This window comes from Perissodus microlepis, chromosome 20, assembly GCF_051167445.1.
Source record: "Perissodus microlepis isolate ML-2025 ecotype Zambia chromosome 20, ASM5116744v1, whole genome shotgun sequence".
Classification (NCBI taxonomy): Eukaryota; Metazoa; Chordata; class Actinopteri; order Cichliformes; family Cichlidae; genus Perissodus; species Perissodus microlepis.
This window is the reverse complement of record NC_140480.1, coordinates 15305135-15330850: the sequence shown is the minus strand read 5'-3', so window position 1 is coordinate 15330850 and position 25716 is coordinate 15305135. Positions and strand designations below refer to the sequence as shown.

Below are 25716 nucleotides of genomic sequence, written 5' to 3'. Positions count from 1 at the left end.
ATCTCACATAAAACACAATAAGACAACTTGCTGTGTATAGGTAAATACAATTGATTTGAATTGAATTAACAGTCTTTATTCATTTCAATGTATTAAAATATAGAGCAACTTTAATTGTTGTCCTTTTGTGTATTTTGCTGTATTTTATTGACTTTACAGATCATCCCTCTCACAGAACCCTTGGCAAAGAGGACATGGAGAATGGGAAAGGAGTGTGTCACTACATGTGATACTCCATATATAGAGCTATAATGTGCTGCCGGGTTCTGAGTTTTAGACCTAAAAAGGAAAATGATGGGCATGGTGGGAGGGAGCTCCTGAGGCAGGGGTTGTACTAACAGAAACTTTCTATAATGTTTTTGTTCCTTCTTTTCTATTATTTTTCATTTAGTTTGGCTTTTTCTTTCTTTTTGCCCCCAAACAGCAGAAATACAAGCAAAGCACAGTCTGGACTTTACAATTGTTACAATTACAAAGAAACTGAACCCTCATGCATAATACATTTGTCTTGACCTAAAGGAACAGTTAGTGGAAAATATTATAGGAAGTGTATTTACTTGTCTACTTAGTGTCTATATAAGTTAGGAACTAGGGCTGCTGGTAGGAAAACTAAATAGCTTTCTTCTTTCTTACAGTTTATTGTGTCAGCTGCATATTAATGCACTGTTTAAATGGTATATGCTAAAGATAACTTTATTATTCATTATGACGAGTACTTTTGCGCACTTTTTGGAAACAGGGATTGTGATAAAGTAATTTTTGTTTTCTATCTTTTATCTGCATTTGTATGACCACTGTTCAGTCTGAGTTTAATGAGGTAATTGAAAGCACTGCAGTCACATTTATTAATGTAGTCATTTAAATTCTGAAGAACTTGACTGTTACCCAACACACCGAGAGCATCTTTGTTTGTATTCCCACATACTCAATATACTGTGTTTTTCTTTAAAATACTATGGCAGTGAAAACTGCTTTCTGTTGTGGATGACTGTGCTGAAAGATAACTGACAGTTTCTTGTGTCTCACCTCTGGCAGGTATTTGGATAAAACCCACTCGGATGTCCAGGATGAGGGAGAAGAGGGCTGACTTTGTGGCAGGATGCTTGGGTGGAAGAGTCATCATAGCTGGTGGTCTAGGTCAGCAGCTCTGTTCTATTTAATCCTTTTTTCCTGCCTTCTGTCAATCAAGTACAGCACTGTGCCTCATTTCAAGTAGGAGAAGTATAACAATGGGCAAAGAAACTTTATTTAATTTATATAACACAATTACGTAAAAATCACAAATGTAAGAAATAAAAAGACAAACATCACTGAATGCCTTTCAGTGGTGTGTGTGAACGTACTGTATACAACCTGTGTCCTTGATCCTGTTGCCATTGAGCCGTTGCTCATGTTATGTTTTTTTCTGGTAGGGATAAAAATATTATTTTCCTTTTTTTAAAATTATTTAATACCATACAGACATAGCACCAAAATGATCTATTGTAGTGCAATGCATGCATCACAGACATCCAGATGAAGGAAGCCAACAGAACAGGCAGGCAGGCAGCCCAGTTGATATAGATGACTACCACCGGTGGGGATACAGGTCTCTGGAAGTGGATCCTATGCTCTATTTGCTCCAAGAAGGTTGTGGTGAAAGCAGGTGATTCATCAAAGCACAAATACCTTTGTGTGTGTACCTCAAGTACAACATCTGAGTGATGCTGTACTTAGATGTTGTACTTGAGGTAAACAACATCAGAACATCAGAACATTGAGCACAATGGGAACACAGCCATCCTTCGATGGTTTTAACTAAAGGTGGCCAAACTTTTTAAAGCTGGCATTAAATTGTTTGGTACTTGTAGGCTAATAATTTAGAAAGATTAAATCATTCAGCCTTTTTTATTTCTTGGTATGTTGTAGGTAAACCAAAAAATGTGAGAAGCACACTGAGACTTGGGAGCTTGACACTAGGACAGGGGATAACAGAAATAGAAACACACGACAGACCAGGAAGACAAAACAGACTGGACACGAAAGGGGAACAGACATGAAAGCAAGCAATAGCCAAACTAGAACATAAGAACCACACAGATGACAGGACCAAGAGTCAGAGCGAGAGCGAGAAAGACACCAAACTTTGACTGACTGAGGATGCTGAGGAGGACACACAGAGGAAAGACTAAGAGACTGGATATGAAAGGAAACTAAATTAAACAAGAACTAAGATCTAGAAATTTAACAAAAGTATTAGCTGAAGAGCAGAATTTTAATATTCCACAAAAATGAAAAGCGTCTGGACTTCTTTAAGTTGCTTGAAGACGTTTCACCTCTCATCTGAGAAGCTTCATCAGTTCTAAGGGTCAAATGGTGGAGAGTCCCAGATTTAAACCCAGAGGGAGTTTCCCCCCAAAAAAGGGACAAAAGGACCCCCTGATGATCCTCTACCTAATCACAAGAGCCAAGGTGTGAAAACGGGTGTGGGTCACAATCAGCCACTTGGGTTCAGCGGGAAATCTACACCGTAGCTACATCATGACTCCAAACCCCTCTGAACGCCCTAACCTATGAAACAACTGCATCTACATGGCGTGTGTTGTGATTGGCTTGTTCACCACTTTCGATTCCTCCTGTACATGTACACCTACTTTTTCCCTGCATTTCTTGAATAACAATTATCAATACCAATATAAGGAATGATAATGTATGTGAGAGAATTGGAAACATTTTTTCCTGACGTTCAATTTCCCCCTGACAACAGCAATAAGTGGGGAGCCAGGAGGGGGGGGGGAGCCCAGGTGGCTCCTCATATAAAACACCTGGACCATGCACCATGATGAACTAAAAGGCTTGTCAGTCACTTGCTTAGATGAGGTCAGACTCTACAAAGACTCCCCACAGAAGTGTAAATCAGGCCTTAGTGTGTCACTTGAGAATCTTTAGTGTTTGTAAAACTCGACTGGAGTAAACAAACTATATTCTCACAACAAAACGGACCACTATAGTCAAAAGAAGATTGATCATTCATCCAGCTGTTCCATGACATTTCACAGTACAGTTACTTTGGGAGCTTCACACCCTTCTTTGTACATATATGCAAAGCCAGAGGCTCACAGAGCAGCAAAAGCACAGATACCAGCATAGAACAGAGGTCATTTTAATAACATAAGACATTGATTGACATTAATTAAGCTGGATAAACCATTAAAGAAAAGGTTGGGGTGAAGGTGGGCTGCAAAGTGGCTTGCAGCTGTGGGGAACCCTGTGTTAGACAAGCTGTGGATTACCTAACACAAACCTCCTGTGGATGTTCAGCTGGATTCTTGTGAATGTGAAAGCCCTAGCATATGATAGTTTTCCCATTCAAACCACTTGTCACCTATGCTGTAGATGGGGCATTGTTAAGAAACCTCTGGCATCAACATAGAATTGTTTGAAGAATGTGATTATTCAGGAAAAAAACTGTGCATTGTTTTGCAACTTTCCTTCTAAACAAACAAATAGAGTCAAACCATCTGTGATCCAGGTATAAGCACATAATTATCTCAGTATCTGGAACCCTTAAATTGCACAATGTAGAGCAAGGCCTTGGCTTGACTAATTGTTGTTATTTGTTTATTAAAGAGATCATCAGATGATAAAAGGCCTCAACATTTACACTGAACTTGTCAGAGCAGACCACAACTCTCATTTCTCATCAAGGCCACACACAGGCTCGCAAACCAGCAAATTAATTTTCCATTAACTTTCCATTTTCTCCCTGACTGAGCTGCATTTGTTAAAGTAAATACAGTGTGAAGTGAAATTGAGCAATGCTACAAATTAATCACAGGTCAGCATTTTTCACAGTGACACGCTTGTTAAACAGATATTGACCCTCTTTTCTTTTGCACTTGCATGCATCCGCAAGAACAGCCTCGGTTATATATCCACAAAGCTGTATCAACACACGCAAACCGATGTAAAGCCCAGAGTTATAGAATGAAATCTGTTGATGCATTCAAAAGCTGTTTGTTCTTGTAAGACAACCTCAGCAGCAACACAGAGCAGGAAGTTACAGGAAGAGAAGAGTTATTTTTTTCATTACTATGAAATCAACACAGCTTAGCTCCAGCTTAAGCCTATTAGGTTAAATTTCCATCATGTTTATCCTCATCATTAATGTCCGAGAGAAAACATCTGACACATCTGCAGTGTGAGGAGAAATGAAAAGCTTGGGGAGAATAACACAATCCTTCTCAGCTTCCTCCTCTGCATGCTAACAGTTGCAATTCCCCTTTTGCAAATAGATTTGTCACTCTAAGTTACAGCACCATTAATGTAAAGAATTCGATTTTTTTTTTTTAACTGGACACTCTAACACAGCGGTCCCCAACCTTTTTTGCGCCACGGACCGGTTTATGCCCGACAATATTTTCACGGACCGGCCTTTAAGGTGTCGCGGATAAATACAACAAAATAAAACTAGTACCGGTACCAAAAAAAAAGAAGATTTATTCATAACACACGTAAAAAGACCCAGGAAAACCGAGTTAACGATAAAAACGATAACAAAATAATGCTGAAAACCGATAAAAACCCTGAAAACCATACATTTCACACCTGAGCCTCAACTCTCACGGCCCGGTACCACACGACTCACGGACCGGTACCAGTCCGAGGCCCGGGGGTTGGGGACCGCTGCTCTAACACACTCTCTAGGCCTAAAAAACTTATGCAGTTTGGTTTTTTTTGCCCCAGATCCAGAGTGGCAGTCAATGATGTGGCCTGACAGCTGTGCGTGTTTGTGTGTGTGTGTGTGTGTGTGTGTGTCAGACCATGTGAGAAAGAGAGGAAAACGCCAATCTTGTCCTGCTGAGAGAGACAGTTACGAAATTCAACAGCCAATGAAGAAGGAAAGGGAAAAGAGGATTGAGCTGGATGAAAGAATGAAATGTATGTGAGCGAGGGGAAAGAGGTAGACGTGTTGTATTTTCTTCTGTGGTAATGTCAGCTGTGAGCTTGGCTCGCCATCTAATCCATGATGATATTTTGGGCTTGTGAGTCATTTCTGGTTCATGGCACATTTCCCTCCCTCTGCCTGTTGACTAGGGAAATAAAAAAAGGCAAACACATCCACGAAGGCATTCTTGAATGCAGCTAAATTGACAAAGGGTTAAGAAAGCAGAGATTTCGAAGATTCTCTGTGCAGACAATAGGTGGTGGTTCTACTGGGTTACTTCTATGCTCACATGGGTAATGACAGTGTGCCCTGAAGGTCAGTATTGGGAGGAATGATCTGCTAATCAGCTGAACTCAGAAAGTGTTCTGTTATTGGACTTCATCAATTGTTCACAATGAATGCCATGTTCGAATGTAAGCGTGGCCAGAAAGGTCTCTGTGTCTCCACTTAGACTCCTGCTAACTGTGATCTGAACCTGGATAATCAGTAGAAAAATGGTTGGATGGATGGGCAACACCATCATGTAGAATTCAGCTTCGAAAACACACAAAAGCGAGCAACTCCAAGCTTAAGTCTGCTCTTATTGGCATCCATTATCCATATTATAAAGTTCTAAACTTCAAACAAACAGTCCGCTTGGCAATGTTGTAGAAGTGAAGATCTTTAATGTTCCTACTATGATACATGACCTCAGTGGAAAACATACATATTCCCAGTTAGCATTATTAATCATCTGGTGTACAGCAAACTGTGTACTACCCAGAGGGGTTACTACAAAGTAAGACCAGTATGTTTGTGAGATATGTTGAGCATAAAGTCAAATTATTCAAAGTTAAGAAAGTGGCTCTTTTTTTACCCTCACTAGATTCACTCATGCTGAACACATAAGCTGGCACAGGCAAGGCTTTGTTAGGAGCTTTGTTTTAAAATCTAGTGTAAGCACCACATTTTCACAATTTCAATGACTATATACACCAATATCCATACAAATAAGCCATATAGAAAGTATACGGTTGCACCACTGTGGTTTGCCTTTCTGTTTGGAGTTTAGATGTTCTCTCTGTGCTTGTGTAAGTTTTGTCCTTTGCCTCAGGCTTTTCACCCACAGTCCTAAGAAATGCATGTTAGATTAATTGATGATGGATAGATAAATTGTTTGAAGTGTGTAGGATTTAAACACTGTATGAATGTTTTGCTAAAATGTGATCTGTAATCTAAAATGCTGCTCAATAAGACTTGAAAAGCACTATATAATTGCAAAGACATTACGTTGAGCTGTATATCAGTAATGTCACAGTATAGTAAAGAGCAAACTTTAGTGTCATTTTAGCATCACTTTAGTAAGCGATGCAGAAAATGTCTTATTCTGCTTTTATGGTTACTCCTCATTTGCTTTCACACCTGCTGGAATTTCAACATATTCAACACAAATTAGAAAACTGATTACGCTCACGTCCTCTGATTAAAATCACTGAGCTGGGCCTCTCCACCATGTTTGTATTGTTGGTGCCTCTTAGATGATTTTTTATGCAATTATCTGACAAATAATATGCAATGTTGTGTGATACAGACCACGGTTTAATTCTGGTGAGTGAAATTCTAGTGTTAGTCTGCCACTGTGTATTCATCAGCAGACATATGTGATGTACTTATAGAGTTTTTGGATATAGCTTGCTGACCAAGGTCTAAATACAGTCAATTTTGCATCCAAAAACTGAATATGGTGGCAGCCAAATATATATTATGAGTCTTCAAAATGCAAGGTCAGAAACCATTGGGCAATTTTACATCTATTTTACATCCATCTTCTATACAGTACCATATTGCAACAGCTATATTTAGCTTGTTGTCTTGGATTTTTTAACTAATGTGTAAATTGAATTGACAGAAAAATGTTTAGAAACTAAACATTAAGGACAAGCATAGTGGGCCAACTACACATTACAAGAGCTGCTCAACCATAAAAATCCATGTCATGAAGCTCCAGCTGCTCAGTTTTCGTGTCGACCCTGCTCCATAACTTCACATGGCCTGTCACTTCATGATTACTGCGTTTCCTAAACACTTCCACTTTGCAATAATACCACTTAACTGTGGAATAGAAATTTCATGAACTGATTTGTTGCTATCGTGGCATCCTTTTACAGTACCCTGCTTGAATTTTGCAAGCTCTTTAGAACTTGTTCTTCATTGACAAATGTTTGTAGAGAAATACCAGTCTCTAAGAGATTGCATCAGAAAGGGCATAAAACCCTTGTGACAAGGGAGAAGCTAAAAGTAGCTTTCAAATTTTAATTTTAGCATGTAGTTTACAGTATTTGTATAGGTAAAAAAAAAATGAAAGTAAACACTAAAGCAAATAATCAGCTCAGCACTGCTCTCCTCTCTGTCACTCATATTAAAATGTCAGTTATCGCTGTTGGCATCTGGAATACATCAGCATATCTGTGTCTTCATGTATGAGGTTTTGTTACCTAAGCTACAGATATTTAATATCTGTAGTCAAGATCAAAGTGAACCATGATAATAGACACAGGATAGGTTTTCACTCAACGTCACACCACCTCTGAAATGGCCAGAACTAGTTTCCAGTATTTTCCACCTACCTATAGTCCTCCCTTAGAAAGGATGTTACAGTTAAAGTAATTTTAAGACTACTTGTTTGGTTTTTGGGGGTGAGTTTTTCTCAGGTTTTTCTTGGAAGGAATACATACATGGATCTTATTAATACTTCTTACATGAATCAAGCTCAATTTGTCTTTACAAAAATGAAGTCACAAAGCTGGAAGAACTTAACTAGATTTTTGTAATACTACAACTATTAATAATAAACAGGTCAGATGATAAACAGTGAGTGATTAGAATTTGTGTACAGTTTAATGGTGATCAGTGATGAGGTTGGATGTAATTTTTCACTGATTGTTTTTTCTTAGTACCCATCTTATTAAAGGGCTTTTTTTTAAAAGGCGTGCTGGAGGAGGCCAAATTATGTTACAACCAGTTAGGACAGTTTTAAATAACGTTTGTTTGTCTTTGATGTTCTTCTGTACTTTTCAGTCTGAAACAGAACACGATGTTCTCTCTTTTTGTGCATTTCTCTGTATTTGTATCCATTATAGTAACACTGTCTTCACCACCTCCACCCACGCACCCAGCATTTTGTATTTTTGCACCGCCTTGTACTTTTGTTTAATTCATGACAACGCCTGACAACTTGATATCTGCACCTAAATTATAATTAGATATGACTTGTCACACGAGGACTGACTTGAGATGCAGTTATGGGCTCATGGATATCATTTCATAATCAGATTATTTGTGTTTGCATGCACATGAACCTCAAAAACAGCCATTAGGAATGGGCTCTCACACACAGACTTTGCATACACATACTTCCTGATCTTTATGTATTCAGATGAGATGTTCTGCATCTGTGAGAGTCATAGATGCAGAAAACTGCTGACACAACTTTGACCTCATCTGTCATTTTAAGCCTCTTAAAGTAAATCATATTAAAGGAAACTCAAACTAAAATCACAAATAACACAGTGACAGAGACAGAAATATATAAACTTGATGTGGTTTAAACTGTCAGTCAGCAGGTAAATCTCTGTATTTCAACAAGCTGAGTACCCTCGGAATAAATTTGCCACTCTGTGTTAATGTAAAGTGACACTGTACTATTTGTCACGCCTGTGCTAGTTTATAACACAGATGCAAGTTTTCTTGAACCCCATCATGACAGGTTAATGAAGCACAGAACAGATAATTATATGCTGATTTAGATTTTTTAAAAAGGGGGTTATCAGTAATTTCTTCATGTCCTGATGCTAAAAGTAGCTTTTAACTATCCATGTTTGAATATATACCGAAAAATAAGAACTGTGTCAGTTTAGACTTTAAGGCTGTGTTTGGTGTCAGATTAGCCTCCAGAGATTTTTTGCACCAAAGCATTTCTGGTGCCAGAGGTTTGCAGTTATTCAGAAGTCAGAAGATCTGGAGCCAGGTTACTGGGCCCTTCCTGAACTGCTGTTGGAGGTAGTTCAGAAAAAGGCTCACATGGGCAGTTTTTCTATGGGCAAAACTTCAAATTAACCTTTTCATACCACACTGATAGTGCGGATGACAAAAAGAAAAACACCCCCTTCTAATGAATAGATTTGTTCAGTGGTCTTTTTTTCTGGACATTTGTTAAGCAGAGTACTTCTTCTGAAAGATGTTTTTCTTACAAATTGGCATGTTTAATTAGTACCCAGCTATGTCAGTAACAAACCAACACTAATCAGAGCTTCTCTTCTGTTTTGACAGCAGAAAAATGAGCTGATGAAGTCCTTACTCTTGCTGCATTAGATGTCGGCATCTAATTGTATATTATATTATAACTGTATCCCCCAGCAGCTAGCTGTGAGAGTAAATTCTGACCTGCTCTGAACCCTGCCAAGTCACATTGTGGAAGTCTGCAGTAAAACTGTCCACCATTTTACTGTTAACCAGAGAGCTGGCAGGAGGGCATGTGGCATTCTTCCTGTACTCTGGTAAATTATGATTGCAGCATTTTGCCCACTGACAATGTAAATTGTAGTGATAAAGAACAGGAGGCAAGAAGGTCAAGGTTGTAAGCTATGCATTAGCTACTAAAATATGGTAAGTGCTGAAAAGAGTGGATGTAATGGCACTGTTTACAGCACAGATCAGACAGTAATACAAGCTCCTCAGCAGGTTTGCTGTGGCTTCTGTTTGACCTGCAGTCCTGAGTGAAAGCAGGAACAACAGGCGGTCAGAAACAGGTGAACGGTAAAGACCTTAGGAAGGCTAACCCTGAAAATCAGACGGAAACGGTGCTGCAGCTTGTGTAGCTCCATGCTTGAGCAGTGAAAGTGATTCTAAAAGAGTACCAGCTATGCAAAGAAATATGCACACAGGCGTGCTTTTCAATTGGTCAGTTGAAAGAGAAGACGTACATGTTGTGATGGTTGATTATAAAGGGTCAGAACATATGGCATTTCTAAACAAGTAAAGGCAGACTTGGATATATTTGCCAATACTTCACCCATTATTTAAAGCCTTCAGTTTTGCAGCCATTAAAAAAGTTATTGTTTTTTTTACTTGAGCCAGAAATTAGACAAGAGATTGGAGCATTAACCCTTGCAACATTAGGCTTGTTTTTTCAGAGGTTTTTGTTGAACCACACTTAAATTAGTAATTACACTCACATAGCATGGTCTGTTCACTGCAAAGCACACCCAAACTGTGATTAACCGCATACAGATCACCCATGATCATGATAACATGGAGCATGTTATGATCTTGTTGACTAAAAACTTGGTCGCTGTAGCTGATGTTCCGCACGTCAAATAAATGTCAAGGTGCAATTCATTATGGTCAGCTGAGTGGGGTAAAAAAGCTCCAAAAGAACTTGAATGAGCTGGAAACACCACAAGGTCGTTACAGAAGCCCTGTAGAGTCCAGGCCCCAGTGGGTTAGAACACCAATTTAATCATGGTGGCAAATTTGCTTTTAATTCAAAGATGGGGATGGTGCAAACTTTCAGTAATGCTTCATGGCATTACTTTGCTAATGTGGTGCCATGGTGGCTACATCACATATCTTACTATAACAATCATAGCGTATTTATGTCTGTATGTATCCTTTTTTCTCCTTAACTGGTGGGTCAATCTCAATGAAACTTTGCAAAAACACGTACAAGAAGACAGTGTTAATTTCATCATGTCCCTGCAAATGTTCTCTGTTTATGTTTGTTTCAGGTGTCACGTTCAACAGATGTGACCCGTATGTACACAAAAATTTGAATTCACAAAGCAATTTTATTCAACCCTTCACTGTTTTTTGTACTGCAGACCTTTTTGAGGGGTAATGGGATCATTATAAACGGATATGATTTATAATGTAGTTTATCAGAGCTCAGTGCAAAACCACAGTTCACTTCTGTTGTAATGAGATTCAATCTGTCGGGCTCTCTCTCATGGTTTGGTCTCTCCCTTCAACGTGGGAAGTCTTAGCATAATAAGCGTAGGATGGATGTATTTTTCAGTACTGAACTACAATCACGACTTCTCTTGTTGCTCTCTGTGTTCATTAATTTGATTTATATTGTTATGAAAAATAAAGAAAAACCCAGCTGTCTTGTCCTTGGGGTGTCTCCTCTTCTAGTTTTCAGTAACCATTCTTCAGTTATACTCAGAGTTTTTGCCATCAGTGAAAACTCAATAGATCTTTGATTGCATAGCTCCAGCTGAGTGGAACTAACCCCAAAGGTAATAAAATAAGAATACTTCAAAGGCATATGATAAACAATAGTGAAACGTCATGACTGTAAAAATTATATTAAAAAGTTTACTCTGAAGGTCATTTTTTATGTCACTACAATGGGATGAGTCATTTTATTTCAAACTCCATTACTGTACACGCAGCAGCTTAAGGGTTGTGTTTACATAAAGCTAAACAAAAGGGAAGGGAGAGCAGGAAAAAAAAAACAGAAGAGCAATTTTCAGAAGTGGCAAAGAACAAGAAAACAGGAGAGGCGAACAATGCACTGAGGCTGACGGTTGGAGGGGTGACAGGTACAGAAGAAAGGAAGAGAATCTGAGACGAGAGGCTTCGCAGTGGAAAAAAGAAAAGCCAAAATGAGAACAGGAGAGCTGAGAACAGGAGGTTTGATGGACTCGATGGGAGAAAGAATAGAGTAGAATGAACAGAGCAGGTGGAGGAGGACTCGCAAGCAGGGTTAAGAACCGTAAAGTTGAAGAAAGACTGTTTCTAAGCGTTTGATAAGAATTAGAAATGAGGCATGAGAATAAGAAAAATGAGGCTGGGAAGAATTAAAAAAGGAACTAGTAATGTAAAATGGAAAAGGTGTTAAAGGAGATAACAGGGAAGAATAATGGCAGTCATGATGAGGAGTGAAGGTCAAAGGGAGGAGGAGGAGCGCTGACATGACGTCTGCGGGTTGAGAATCAAACAAATGACAGGAAGCCTTTGAGCTCCAAAGCAACAAGGAATATGTTTCTGTGTGTGTGTGTGTGTGTGTGTGTGTGTGTGTGTGTGTGTGTGTGTGTGTGAGCTGTGATGAGTGTGTCTTCTACACATGATGAAGGAACCACGGCCTGAGCGAGACCGACTCGGCATTATCACTTTGTTCTTTTAACAAAATGAAGATGATAGTTCTTCTTAGATACACACACACACACACACACAGTGCATCTTGATGTATAATGACAGCGACCATTGTACCTGAGGTGAAAGAGGAGGAGAGTGGGGGAAAGAGAAAAAGCAGTAGATCACAGTGCGCCTCAGAAAGAGGAATCAGCATCCAGGCTGAGACCTAGCATGTCTTAGCTGACATAAAAGTTTCATTCTTAAATAAACCCTCTGGCTTTGTTTTTTTTATATATGTAGTTTTGTTGCGCCCCTCTCAGAGTCAAACCCTGGAGCTCATAAAACCTGCATTTGCATCGAAATTAACATGTCAGCTTTTGACATTAAGTATCCAAACATGCACTCTTTTCAGCACTTACCATATTTTACTTATCCATTAAGTATGTCTTTTATTTGAAGAAATATTGTCTGGACTGTTCAGGCAGTGGATGTTAATATACAGCCTCTGAATGGTCCTACTTCCCCACATGAAGCATCACTGTCATCATTCTAATATGTCTGTTTTTCATTTTGCAGGCAATGAACCCTCGCCGCTGGGCTCGGTGGAGAGCTATAACCCAGTGAAGCGGCGCTGGGAGTACGTGGCACCCATGCCCACCGCACGCTGCTCCTCTGCTCTTCTGCAGGCGACCAACATGCTGTTTGTAATTGGTGGAGTTTCACAGGGACCCAGTAATGCTGTGGAGGCCCTGTGCATGCAGGAAGCAGTGTGACACAAAGACACACACGAACACACGAGCAAGAATATGTGCAAACTGGCACTGATATTTTTCTTCATGTGCGTGAACAGAGACACAAACACATGAAATGGATCCACAGATCCTGCTTGTACTGTTCTACCTTTATGTCCGGCTGATGGATTCGTCTAGTGCACCGGGCTGTGGGAAACTCTTTTTCACATTTGACAAACATTTTCTGACAGGAGCTGCGGAGACAGGTTGTGACATCTCTGGATGAATACAAGATTAAGGACATACAAGTGGACTGCTGTGACTGGCAAGGACAGAAAACTGACAATTCTTTTTTTTTACTCTGGGGAAATCAAAGGAAGAAGAAAATGAGCAAAAAAACAAAAAACAGACACCGTGTCTGAAGAAATAACACGCCTTTGAACTGTTGAGCATTTTTCTGAATAAAAGCAGGGTACTTTTCTGGATAATAAAGGAACATAGGGCCATATCTGAATCTCTTTGTTGCTCTCCCCTACTGCTGCAACAGCAAGCTCAGACACTTTTCTATGACCTTAGAAACAACACTATATTGAGTTTTAGACAGTTGAGGTTCTGAGAATACGAATGACTGTTTTGGCTTCTCACTTTTTTGTTTGGTTTGTTTTGTTCTGTGTATATGCGTGTAAAGCAACCACGACCTGGTGTCACACACCACGAGCAACTCATGCAGCTGCAAGCCCATCTACTTCCTCCAATCAGTCAACCACTGATGGATGTTGAGTCAGACACTGTTTCCTTCATTTCAGTTGAAAAACTGGCTGTGATTGAGCTTATCACCTCAATATGCTTCACATCTGTCCATCAGTGCATCACAGCAATCACTTCCAGAGCTACTTTACATTGTACCACGCAGATGTAGTTGATGGCAGAATAAATGTAGGGCTTTTCAAGTGTGCTGCACAGAAGCATCCAGATAACCCAAATTTTTATTTTAACTTCATATCAGTCAGATTGCAGATACACTGGGAAGAGGATTTTACAATCGTGATTCTAGCAGTTTTATCACTCTCTGGGTATAAACATGTGAGGACATTTATGTATTTAGTTAAAACCATACAGTATTTAAGAATTAGGGTTGACATGAGTATTGTTGGACAGTTTCATGGTTTTCTATGGAAAGAAAAGTGATTTGAAATATGATGTTTGGGCGTGACAGAGCTAACATCATCATAGTTTTTTCTTCGCCACATGAACATAGATGTCAGAGTTGTCTATTTAAAGGTGTTTCTGGCAACAAAAAAAAAATCCATCTTGTGACTATAAAATATTCATGTCTGTGTGGCTAAAAGGAAAGGAGACTGAAAAGTTTGTGGCTTGCACAGGAAACAAAACTGAAAAAGTTCACAGAAAGTTTCTGCAGTACCGTCTTTTTTCTGCTCTTACTCTGCATTTTCAGTAGGATCCAAACAATATTTTGGGGGTTTTTTTGCTTAAAAAACATAAAATATGCTACTTCTCGCATTATCGATTACATAAAATATAATTAGTGTATTTAGTTATCAGTGTTGGGCAAAGTAGTTAGAAAGCTGTACAAATATAATGTGTAAATGTGTTTTTACCACTGGCTAATGTTAGCTAGCCTACAATCTGTTAGCTGGCTTGCTTTATAGCCAGCAAGGATGATATGTGTGCTTATATGCTGATCTTGGTCTGCCTTCCACTGAAGGCTTTCCTTTAGTGTGTTCTGGCATAGGTCTGCTAGCAAGCTAGCAAGCTAGATATTTTGCGCAAAAAAAGGCAAATTAAAAAGAAGCCTAAAAGTGCCTGAAGCTGCAGCTCCTCTGATGGCCAAAGGTGTTTTAATCCCTATAGAGTCCTATGTTAAAATGCCAGACAGCAGAAATAAACATAGTTACAGCCTTGTACAAAAAAAAAAAAGATATTTTGAACACATAGCTTAATGACAGCTTTACTGTTGGCCAATTTTAAACTCACCAGTCTGAGTTAGATTAAGGCTTCATGATTAAGGGAGAGGCTCTCTGATTGACATCCTCTTGTTCAGCATTAGGGTGTACTAAAGGTAACTCTGTTTTTTCATTAAGTATTTGGTTTAAAAATTGTTTTTTCACAAACCAAAATTATCACTGTATTTAACGTCATTTTGAATTACAAATTATTTACTAATGCAGCAGGCTAACCAAGCTAACCAAGTTAGCAGAGGTTTGTTAGCTGATACTTTCCAACTCCACTCAAAAAACAAAACACACAAGAAAAACAAAAACACCTTCCATTATTTTAGCTTTTACCAAAATGGCTAAGATTAGGCTTAACACATAGTTCACAAATAGATCATTTCAAAATGGTAACACCCGTCTCTTATATGCTTTCTGTTATAAAAGAAAGGACATTAATGGCTGACCACTATGCTCTAGGACTGGTAGTTTCCAATTATTCTTGGTCTCACTGGAATCTACTGTAAGTGCCGTGATTTCAACATCTGTAGCTGCTACAAACGTTTCCAAGCCACCACCAATGCAGTAACCTCATCAAGTCACACTGAAAAAGACAGATTTTAGATTGTTTGGGCAAAGGTGAGTCTTTGCGTTAAATAGTTAATGGAGAAAGCTGCAGTACACAATGTTTTGTGACAGATGCGCTGACCTGAGAACAGGAGAGAGTTTGGGCAAGAAAGCAAAGGAAGTCACTGTGCAGCATGTAGTCTCTGCTGGTCTTTATGTATTCTGCTGAACCATGTTCTCCCATAATGGTGGCATTTCTGAATATGCAAACACAGATCCAATCAGCAGCTTTTACTGTATTCATTTACTGTAACACAGCACTCTTTTAAGGCCTAGCAGGTTTGGTACTGAGAATTTTTAACCTCGGGTCTAAATTATAAACTTTTCTATTATAGCCATAGTAGGCAGGAACAGTAGTGAAGACACTAGAAATAATGGCACTAGCTAACATTAGTAGAGACACTAATACACAAAAATACTTTATATAACCCACCGACTATAATGACATGGTTTAACATTTAAAGATGATATTGATCACTTACATCCAGACCATTTGAAATAAGTGAAATATTGACTTAATCCGCAGAAAAACTTGGAGACACACAGGAGTAGAGGAAGAAAGAGCTGTCTCTGGCCCCCACAATAAGCTTTTATTCATACTAAGACACATGCAAACACACACACATACGTCTCCTTCATTGTCTTTCCACCTGCTTCATATGTTTTCTGGCCCACACCCTGGTGCACCGTGCTAACAGACTCACACATGTATTGCTGTGAGAGAGCACTGCAGGCACAGGGGCTCAGATGAGATGCCAGCTGACAGTCAGTTATTTTAGGCGCTGCACTGTGTGCACCTAATTGAGTACGTTAGGTACAAGTCAGAAGCTCATATATGCATGTGTGCACACACACTGAAAACACACCACACACACACCTGCTTGTACACAGAGCCAAGCAAGCGTGAATGCATGCATGGTCCGTCTGGATACATTTGTTTGGACGTTTGGACATTCTTTCTCAACAGCTCGGTTGTTTCAGGACTCTGTCCGTATGGATGCCTGGCCATATCGTGGATGTCTTTGGAACAATGACTTTGTAGAATAGAAGAATTTGTAGAATTGGTAAAATGTGTATATTTACATGCATGTAATCTGCCCACATAGTATATGGTTGGTTTAAATTTAGGTCATAATTTGTCAAATTGGCCGTCTCGCTTGTTTGTTAGTTTTTTTTTTTAAATATCTCCAGCTGTTAGTTTCTTTTTACACTTCTTCTTTGTCTTTTTTCACTACACTCCCATGCTCATGGCTGCAGTAGGAGAAGTAACAATTAGCTGTCTTGACAGTTTACACAATAATCTTAACAAGGCTCAGGGAACATATGTGTACGTATTGTAATACTACAGTATGCCACTGAGAGGAACTGACAGTGAGACTGGCCCTGTGATGGTTAATGGACATAAGCAGAGTTAATTTGGTTCGTACTTTAGCTTGGGGGCGGCTGACACACAGCAACATTTGGAGGCGTTTTTCTGGCAACCTGCACGAGCTCTTGAGGAGCTACCAGTGCTTTTTATGTGGAAACAGCTGTTTGCTGCAGGTGGTAAGAAGGTGGAAAACACCAGAAAGAAAATCTGCTGAAAGAACCCCCTATTTAAAAAACTAAAGCTAATTTATTGTACTTACATACCGTAATTTAACAAACATCTGTTTAACAAATCATATCTCTTCACAGTCTGTACAGCATGTGTCACCATGTGTCCTTAAACCCCTAATTCAGATAGGGAAAAAGCCTCAGGAAGAAGACCACAGGAGGGGCTTCTGTTCCACCACAGGCAGATGTGAACCTGAAAATTTTAAAGTAAGGACAATCAGAACCCAGGATGGGTTTGCCTCTACAAGTGAAAGCTCACATTTCATAGCTATTTAGTTGCTAATAACAAATATATATCTTACAGTAGTTCTTTTTTCATTTTTTAAACGTACATTTTTTTCCAGTGGCAACTGAGCAACATTAGCATGCATTTGATGTTTTTTTCAATAGTTGCAAATTTCACCCTCCTTTTGTGTCTGATTTGGTCTCCACACATCCAAAGCTAAAACGGCCTGACTTGTTTCATAAAAACAAGTGTCAGGCAGAGATTAAAGGGGCTAAGGGTTTTTAGTCAGCTTGGTGTCCTACAATCATGTTCATGTGTAGCTGTTCATGTGTATCTGCTTGTGGGAATGCTTGTTATTATGCCTGTGTAGGTGCATGTGAGCTTTTTTTTGACACCATGACACATTCACCATCTATTATTGCTTTCTGGAGGTTGTACAATGCAAGCTATTGTCGCTGCAGCTATTGGATCCAGTTTACCTGCCACACTGCAGTCTCCTGAGATATTCTGGGACTTTTCTAGAGCTAGCTCTCTCTTTTGGCCTGCGGTCTCTACTGGCATTTTAATAATAACAATAAAAAAAATCTCCCACCTCTCTGACCTTAACATGGTATGATGGATTTACTGAGAAGACGTCTCGTAAGTCTAGAATTTGTCCTTCGGCGTGAAAGTCTGTCTCTCTGGCTCTTGATGTGATGTATGTGCTAGGCTGTGTACTCACTGCAGTAAGATCCCTCTGCAGCGTCTGACAGCAGGTTGAGAAACAGAACAAAAGATCAGGATGCTTCAGTACAGGTAGCAGCTAATTACGTGCTGTTCTGTTTTAGAAGACCATGAGCAAGTGATGCACAAGCATATGTAAGTGTCTATGTAAATGTGTTCTAGCAATACAGGTTGAAAGCCACAATGTATTGTGATCCTGCTTCTCATGACAGCAGCATTAATATGGTTTTTTAACTGGTAAGAGTTTCTACACGAAATGGCTCAAAAATCTTCAGAACCTGAGGTGTGAAGCAATTTTGCAACCAAGTGCCCGACCATATGACAATAATCATCCTACACTACAGAGCGCTGCTGACAGGGAACTAATGCAAAACATTTTCAAGCAACAAATGAGACTCCCAGGGCCCCTCCCCCAACAAATTAAAAAGAAAAAGTTGCCTTGTGTGTCCTTACCTCTTAAAACTGCAGATACAGTATGTACCGTCTTCTCCACGACACATTCAGGGCCATGTTTTGGTAAAGGCAGCCTTGTGCCTTGCTTCACAAAAATAAGGCCAGCAGACTCAGGTTAGGACAAAACGACAGGGGTGCATTTTTAGCACAGTGCAAAGACGAGGGGTGGGAAATGCTTAAGTTACAGTGTTTCAGTTTGAATCCAATCAGAACTGTGTCGTTTTTTCAACAATGAAAAGCTTCTCCTTTTTTTCTCTTTTCTATTTTGTTGTGCGGGCAGCTTCAGCACGGATTCCCGGTTGCCTGGGCAACAGGGAACAGTGTCAACACCCGCCGGTAGCATAAATGTGTTCGCTTTTACATTAGCATAGCATAGCCATGAGTTCTTTTTATTCTTTGTGTCTTTGGAGCTGAACAAAAAAAACCCAAAATAAAACCCCAAAAAAGGAAAAATAAAAGAAAGAAAGAAAGAAAAAACAAACATGTCTTTGATTAAGTGATCAAGATTAAATATGAGTATTTTTTGTTGTTAATTGTTCCTATTTGTTCATTATTTTGGCTTCCAGTTGTTTGTCTTGTGGATTGAGGTCGTGAGGTGACAGATGTGTTGTAGTGTTGTCCAGATCTGAGCTGGGTTCCCCAAAGTGTTTGTCACTGGTTTGGTGTTCTTGCAAAGCTTTGCTTGGGCTGAAAATATATTTTAATAGACATACACAGACTAAAAGATATATCTTTATTTTTTACCATGTGGGTCAGATGAGATGTGTAGAAGCACACTTTGTATATTTCTGACAAGGATACTATGTTTGTTGGAATATAAAAGCCTACAAAGGTTATGAGTACTATTTTATGAGTACTTCAATTTCTTGAGTGGGTTTCAGCGAAATGTAGAAAACATTCTGTGACTGAAACAAGATGCTTCTACTGTCACCATCTCGGAGACCACTGGCCTTACAGTGCGTCTGTCATTTTCACTGCTCGGCATCAAAGTAGAAACTAGTTTGTACAGACATTTTGGGAAACACAAACCCAGAATCCACTCTCCTGTTCTGATCTCTCTCTCTTTCCCTGTACTGTGCTGTTTCCCTACAGTGATTGACAAAACCTGGTAAACTGCTTTGTGGTCTCAGTATTGCCATGTGCTCTGTATTTGCAAATGTGATTTGGGAGGCCTACTGAAAGTTACCGAATGTACTGAATGTGATAAGACAGAAGACGAGACGTGGGGACGGAAGCTTTCTACACTCTCCCAGGCATAAGTGGGAATGTGCAACAGTTAAATAGAACCTTGTTTATGCTGTACTGCTTTACACTTACAATGACAGTGTAAACATGTAGTCATAGAATCACACCATACATAAAAACTATGCACTTACATGGCTTCACCCTCAAGTGACACTAACACTAGCAAGAGTCAGATATGAGTCCAATTCAGCAACAATTAAATTCAATGTCACAACTGTAAAAATACAAATATAATAGAGAGATTTTACATCATAATATACAGTACTGTTTTATTAATTCAGGTTCACTGACCGAGTTATAACATATTGATGTTATTTGATCCAAATCCAGCCATAACATTCAGCGCAATCATTTAGGACTGCTGATAAGTAGTGTTTACCCTATGGCACCACATATTCACCCTTAAACACACTTCTTTATATGGTTGCTTGTTTCTTACATCCTCGGCTGCAGCTCTTCAACCACACATACATGACAACAACAAGAAAACTTGTCGGGTCCCGGCAAGTTTAATAGGGGAGGCGTGATGAGCTTATCGAGCTCAGGTGTGTCTGCCTCCCCCGCAGCCGCGTCATGAACCATGCCCCGCCACACCCTATTTTACACATTAAATTCTTTTTCTCATTATGAAAGTGCATGAAAAACGTTTTGAAGTTAACAGTCAAAATAATATATTGGAAACCAGCAAGTCATTTAAATGGTTGCCATTAATGTATAAATTAAGGGAACACTGGGATCTCACATCAGATGATGATGAGATGATGAAAAATGCTTTGTCTCATATTTGAGTAACTATTTTGTAAATATTTTGTCAATAATTATAATTGTGTGTGTGTGTGCATGTGTGTCTGAGAATGACATATTCATAAAATTAATACTCTTTACAGATGTATTTGGCGTTGATAACAAACACGCTGTAGACATGAGGTTATAATTTATCAATAATGGTCTGAGGAAACCAAAATCAACCCCTTGAGAGCTCCCAAAAATTTAAATTGTTAAAATTGTTGTGTTAAGAGTGTTCCCTTAATTTTTTTGAGAATTGTTTATAAAAATAAGGCCTCGCTTAGTGCTGTCCTAGTGGCAGCCTGTTGTAGCATGATATATATATATATATATATACATATACATATACATAAAATGAAAACACATTTAGCACATTTTAGAAAAGATTTAACTTACCCCGCAGATTTGAGTCAAGCCAAGTGACCTAACTGCCAGAAATTAAATTTTAGATCAATTCCTAATGTCAAACTTGAAATCATGCCCTGGTGTCTTGCTCAATTTCAACCAAAATTTAACATTTACTAGAAAACAGATCACTTCATTTTCATTACCTAGTGGGGACAATCTGTAACTGTTTTTATAATTGTAAATTATAATGAATTAAATAACATTTTATTTAAAATTGGCTGCTGCTAATAGTTTAACAGTTCAGAGAACTGTTCATTAATTAGTTAATATTTAAATGAGAAGCTAGAGCTCGAGTTGGCTAACTTAGCTCAACATAAAGACTGGAGGTCAGGGATAATGACTAGCTTGGGCCTTTCCGATTATTGGTGGCTGCAAAGGAAGGCTTATTTAATTTGACTTTTTAACAAATAGTAATTCATTTACTGTAAATAATTTCTATCCATAATATTTCTGCCCTTTGCCAAGTAATAGTTTAAGGTCACCCCTAACTGTATTTGAACCTTTCTGTTCTGGTACGAGTCAAACAAAAGAGTCTCAGAATGTTAAACTAAAGACAGACACTCTTTGTTTCTACTCTTTATGCTAAGCTCAGCTCTCTGGCTTTAGTGCCATTGTACACAAAGTGGTATTGATACTCATATCAAACATACATTTTATTGATTTGCTCACTCTGACTGGACTCATACCTCTGACTGGGTTAGCCTATTAGATACATTAGAAACAACCATAGCTAGTCACTTGAGGGTTAAGTGTCACACAAGAGGCAGCATGTTGTATTGTGATAAAGCTAATGCCAGGTGCTTATTCTGCACCACACATGTACAAAGTTATTAAGAAATTATTTCTTCTACTTGATAATCCCTCTAACATCAAACAAGATTAGGCTACTGCCTGTTTACAGGAGGAGGAGTGTTTCCTTTTCATTCACCACTCACACAGAAAGATAGAGGGCATACACCGGCATTACTTTTCTTGTTATAATTCTGGTTATAATGATGAAGTAATCTTGGTGGTATTCATTGTTGTGGTTGTTGTTGTCACTGTAATAGGTCAATGTAACATTGCAATGTGTTTTAAAGTAATGGTTGGGATAAAAAACACAGTGAATGAGATTGTATTAAAGAGCTGAGAGAAGTACGAGGCTAAATTAGCTTAGGGGTGATAGGATCGTGGATGTACACAGGGAAAGGCTGCCTCCCCTCACCAAAGCCTGCCAGACACATTCTTACACCACCAGATAAAATCAGTGGGTTTTAAAAACGATAACAAGGATTAACAATGGGTTAGAGCACAATCCATCCATCCTATTAACAGCTGCATGACTTTGGCTAATAACTCAATAATGACTGATTACATACAATAAGCTTTCCTATCTTTCTGAGAGGAACAATAATACAACCAGAGTTACTTTGACTTTTATTCTTCCATTCCTTCATTCCTAATTCATGCTTTGATGATGAAGGCTAAAAAGAATAATTAAAAAGTTGGAGCCATTCAGTGATATGAGCAGATATGGTTTTGGCTCTTGTATCACAAATGTTGTTACACATTCATTGGTCAATGACTTGTTAATCACAAGTCAAGCCAAACCATTGAGCCCTGTTTATCTTCTTTTCTGTCTCAAATTTACAGAAAACACTTAATTATGAATTTAGGATGACTTGAAACTGGCGACCAAAGCTGCTGCCTCCTGCTGGCCATTGGGAAAAATGCAGGTTTAAGGCATTTCTATACTGGCTTCAGTTTTCAGACCTTCTTTTATATATAGTTTACCAGTATTTACATTTTGAATTACACCAACCGATAACAGTTTGCACCACATGCCTGTTCTGCATGCACTATGGGTGTATCTTTGTTCAATCTAAATGATCATTTTGCTGCTATATCTTTAACATTTAGCATTATTTGGGTGTCTTGATTTGACGTGCTGTACATGTAGCTGTAGCCAAAGTAAATGTAACTGGCAGGCTTTGGTTTTCAGACCGAGTAGTTGCTGTGAATCCAGTGCAGTAGTTCAGTGCCTATACTAAATGTGAGGTAGTGCCTCGACTATGAATCCTGTTCTATAATAAACATTTTTGACTTGCTGTCTGATTCCATATATCCTGTGTACCTTTTTTTTTCCCACCCTCCACCTCCCTGTCGGACTCCAGCTCTAAGATAATGGTGTTCATCTATCTCCATGTGCCTGTTTCACTGGCTGTCACTTAAGAGGCATATTGGGAGCTGTCGTCAGAAAAAATGTCACCTTATTCATAATAGATGAAGCTGACTTCAAAGCCCACTTCAAATGCAGCTTGTTCATGAAGCGCTTCTACAGAGTGTGTGGAATACAAAAAAAATGACTTTTCTCACAGTGATACTAGATGTCTGATTTCAAGGTCAGGTGCTTCGCCACATCAACCTCATTCCTTCAAACTATCGTCACATTGAGTACTCGTCACAGTAAATACAAGGTGGAGTCCTCAGGAAATAGCTATGAAGTTATAATTGAGATGACACTTTCACCGTATGTTTTATATCTTTAGTTGACTACGAAGCATTTCAGCATGTTACGTAGCAAGTAATTGGCTGCACCGTGACACCGTCACTTTATCATACTAATTGAAGTTTGAGGTTGTATAAATGCTTGTGCATATATGGGGGTTTTGAAGTGAAACATTTTGGAGTGAAAACATGCTTAGAAGCATTAATGGCTGTTTGCTGCAAATAGTGCGGTTTACAGTGATAACAGCTCCGATATCCACTCACAACTTTTGAAACTGCAGGTCCTTGAATTTACACCAATGTAATTTGAAAGCTGCTTTTCATATCTGACTTTTTTTTCCTTTTCCTTTTTTTTTACCAGCTGAAATGAGTGAATTGGCTTTTGCTATTAACCCTCTCGAGGCAGGCGTTGCCGATTTGTAACAGTTAAAAACTAACAACCTGATTACCCCATATACATATTTTATGAGTTTTTTTTTTACTTAGAAGTACCACTGCAGGACTTGGTTGTGCATTAGCAACTAAAACTGAATTTGAGCCTGAGAGGGTTAAAAAGAAATCCTGTACTTGAAAACAAAACACAGGCATTAATTTGCTTTGTTGGTAGCTGTGACTCAGATAGAACAGTGGGTAGACCACAATTAGAAGGTTGTCGCATTGATCCCTGAGTCCTCCTGTCCAGGTATCTTTGGGCAAGATACCTGATAGTTTCCCCCGATACTTCCAACGGAGTGCGGCAGTTAGAAAGGTGTTGTACTGGTGAGTGATATTTCGAGAAAGTGCTTTGAGTGCTCAGGTGAGTCAAAAGGTGCTATATCAAACACAACAACAAGTCATGTACCAATTTTTTTTACTTTATGATCACTTAAGAAAGAAACAAAGTTTGTTTTAAATTTTTTTCAACATATTCATTCAGTGGTAATCTTTATTTTTTTGAGTTTCTTTTTTAGTGACATGATCTTCGGTTTTGATGCTGAGGAGGTTAGACATTAAATTTCAGATAATCTGCACACTGAGGATCAAACATCACCTTTCTTCTGTAGCCAGCTGGGTTTTTTTCACAAGTTAACGCTACAGTGAATTGGCAGAGCTACACTGTAACAAGTTTTAAGTATAATTAGTATGTGTATGTTAGACAAGCTGTGGTTAAGGGTAGCTCAGTACCCCCCACTGTGATATGTCTTTTTAAAGCTGTTGTCCAGTCTCTCAGTCCCATGCTTTGCTAATGCAGCATTGGGAAGCATCATACTCAGTGCAAAATAAACCAGTGAAGCAGCATGGGTCACAAAGTCATTTACTTCTTGTTAATTCTGTGATTAGTGTTTATTTTATGGGAAAGTATATAATGTGGTATCCTTTTACATTTCAACAATGTTATATTTATACTCTTGTGTGATTCTAGAAAACAGGTCTTTTCCTGGCTCCAGAAGAAAAGGATAAACACCAGTGCATTCCAGACTCTTTGACACATTCCAGCTCAGTCTCATTCTTGGAATGTCAAATGCTGCTGTTTTGTCAGAGCTCTCTCACGGATGAGCACAGTGTGTCCTTTGCAATCAGTGTTGTGCTGCTCTGGGTTAGGGTGACAGTGAGACAGCGCTCAATTTTAACTCATGATATACAGAAGCACTCACTGCTATTACACTTAAACCATTTTTTTTTCATTTTGCAGGTTTAGTGTTGTAAAATATTGAAGCATTTTAGCCGAACCCATAATTTCTTTATAGACCTAGTGCCAAAAGCTTACCGAATACTTTTCAGTGCTTAATCCTAACAGCAATTACCACAACTAAAATTCTAATGAAACACAAAATGCAGAAAACAAAAGTCCCAAATGAGACATGAGACCCTTATCTTACAAACCAGGATCATGTCAAAACATGTAATAGATATGCCAGTTTACCATTCTTTGGAGAGGCGAAGCGTGAAATGGACACACATGCAGAAGTTGTAGTAAGCTGCAGTACCAGCAGAGGGAGACATTTTATTTCAAGCCAGGATTAAACTAATCACAGGAATGCGTTTAAACAGACATTACTAACACATTTACATGTAAATACATATAAGCGACCTAGCTTAATTTTTTCAAACATAGAATGTCCTTCATACCCAAACAAATTTTGTTGTATAACTACAATGACAATAAAGTTCTTCTTTATCTTATCTTATCTTATCTTTATACCTTCCTCTATCAACTTTCCTCCCCCTGCTGGTAGTGCAACTCCTGCATGCATGTTCATTTGACCCTTTGGAGAGGCTAAGCATGAAGGACCACACGCTTTGTCATAATATCAGGTTGTACCTGTCACATCCTGCTAATGTAGACAGTCCTGCAAAGTGAATCATCATGTGTGTGATATTGCAGGAGAAAGTACATTTATTACCGTGTGCAGATGGTGCTTCAACAAGCACCATCTGCACACAAAGGCAGTATTTGGC

General features: G+C 38.8%; 1 protein-coding gene across 3 annotated transcripts in view; it reads left to right on the top strand.

Moving 5' to 3' along the window:
• klhdc8b (kelch domain containing 8B) overlaps window positions 1-22891 on the top strand; it is a 237855-nt gene extending 214964 nt beyond the window's left edge. For all 3 annotated transcript variants that reach the window (XM_084916439.1, XM_084916440.1, XM_084916441.1), the window contains exons 6-7: window positions 1036-1137; window positions 12620-22891. In XM_084916439.1, coding sequence (XP_084772565.1) covers window positions 1036-1137; window positions 12620-12816 — 299 coding nt within the window. In that variant the 3' untranslated portion in view covers window positions 12817-22891. The remainder of the gene's footprint in view (window positions 1-1035; window positions 1138-12619) is intronic.
• The last annotated feature ends 2825 nt before the right edge of the window (window positions 22892-25716 follow it).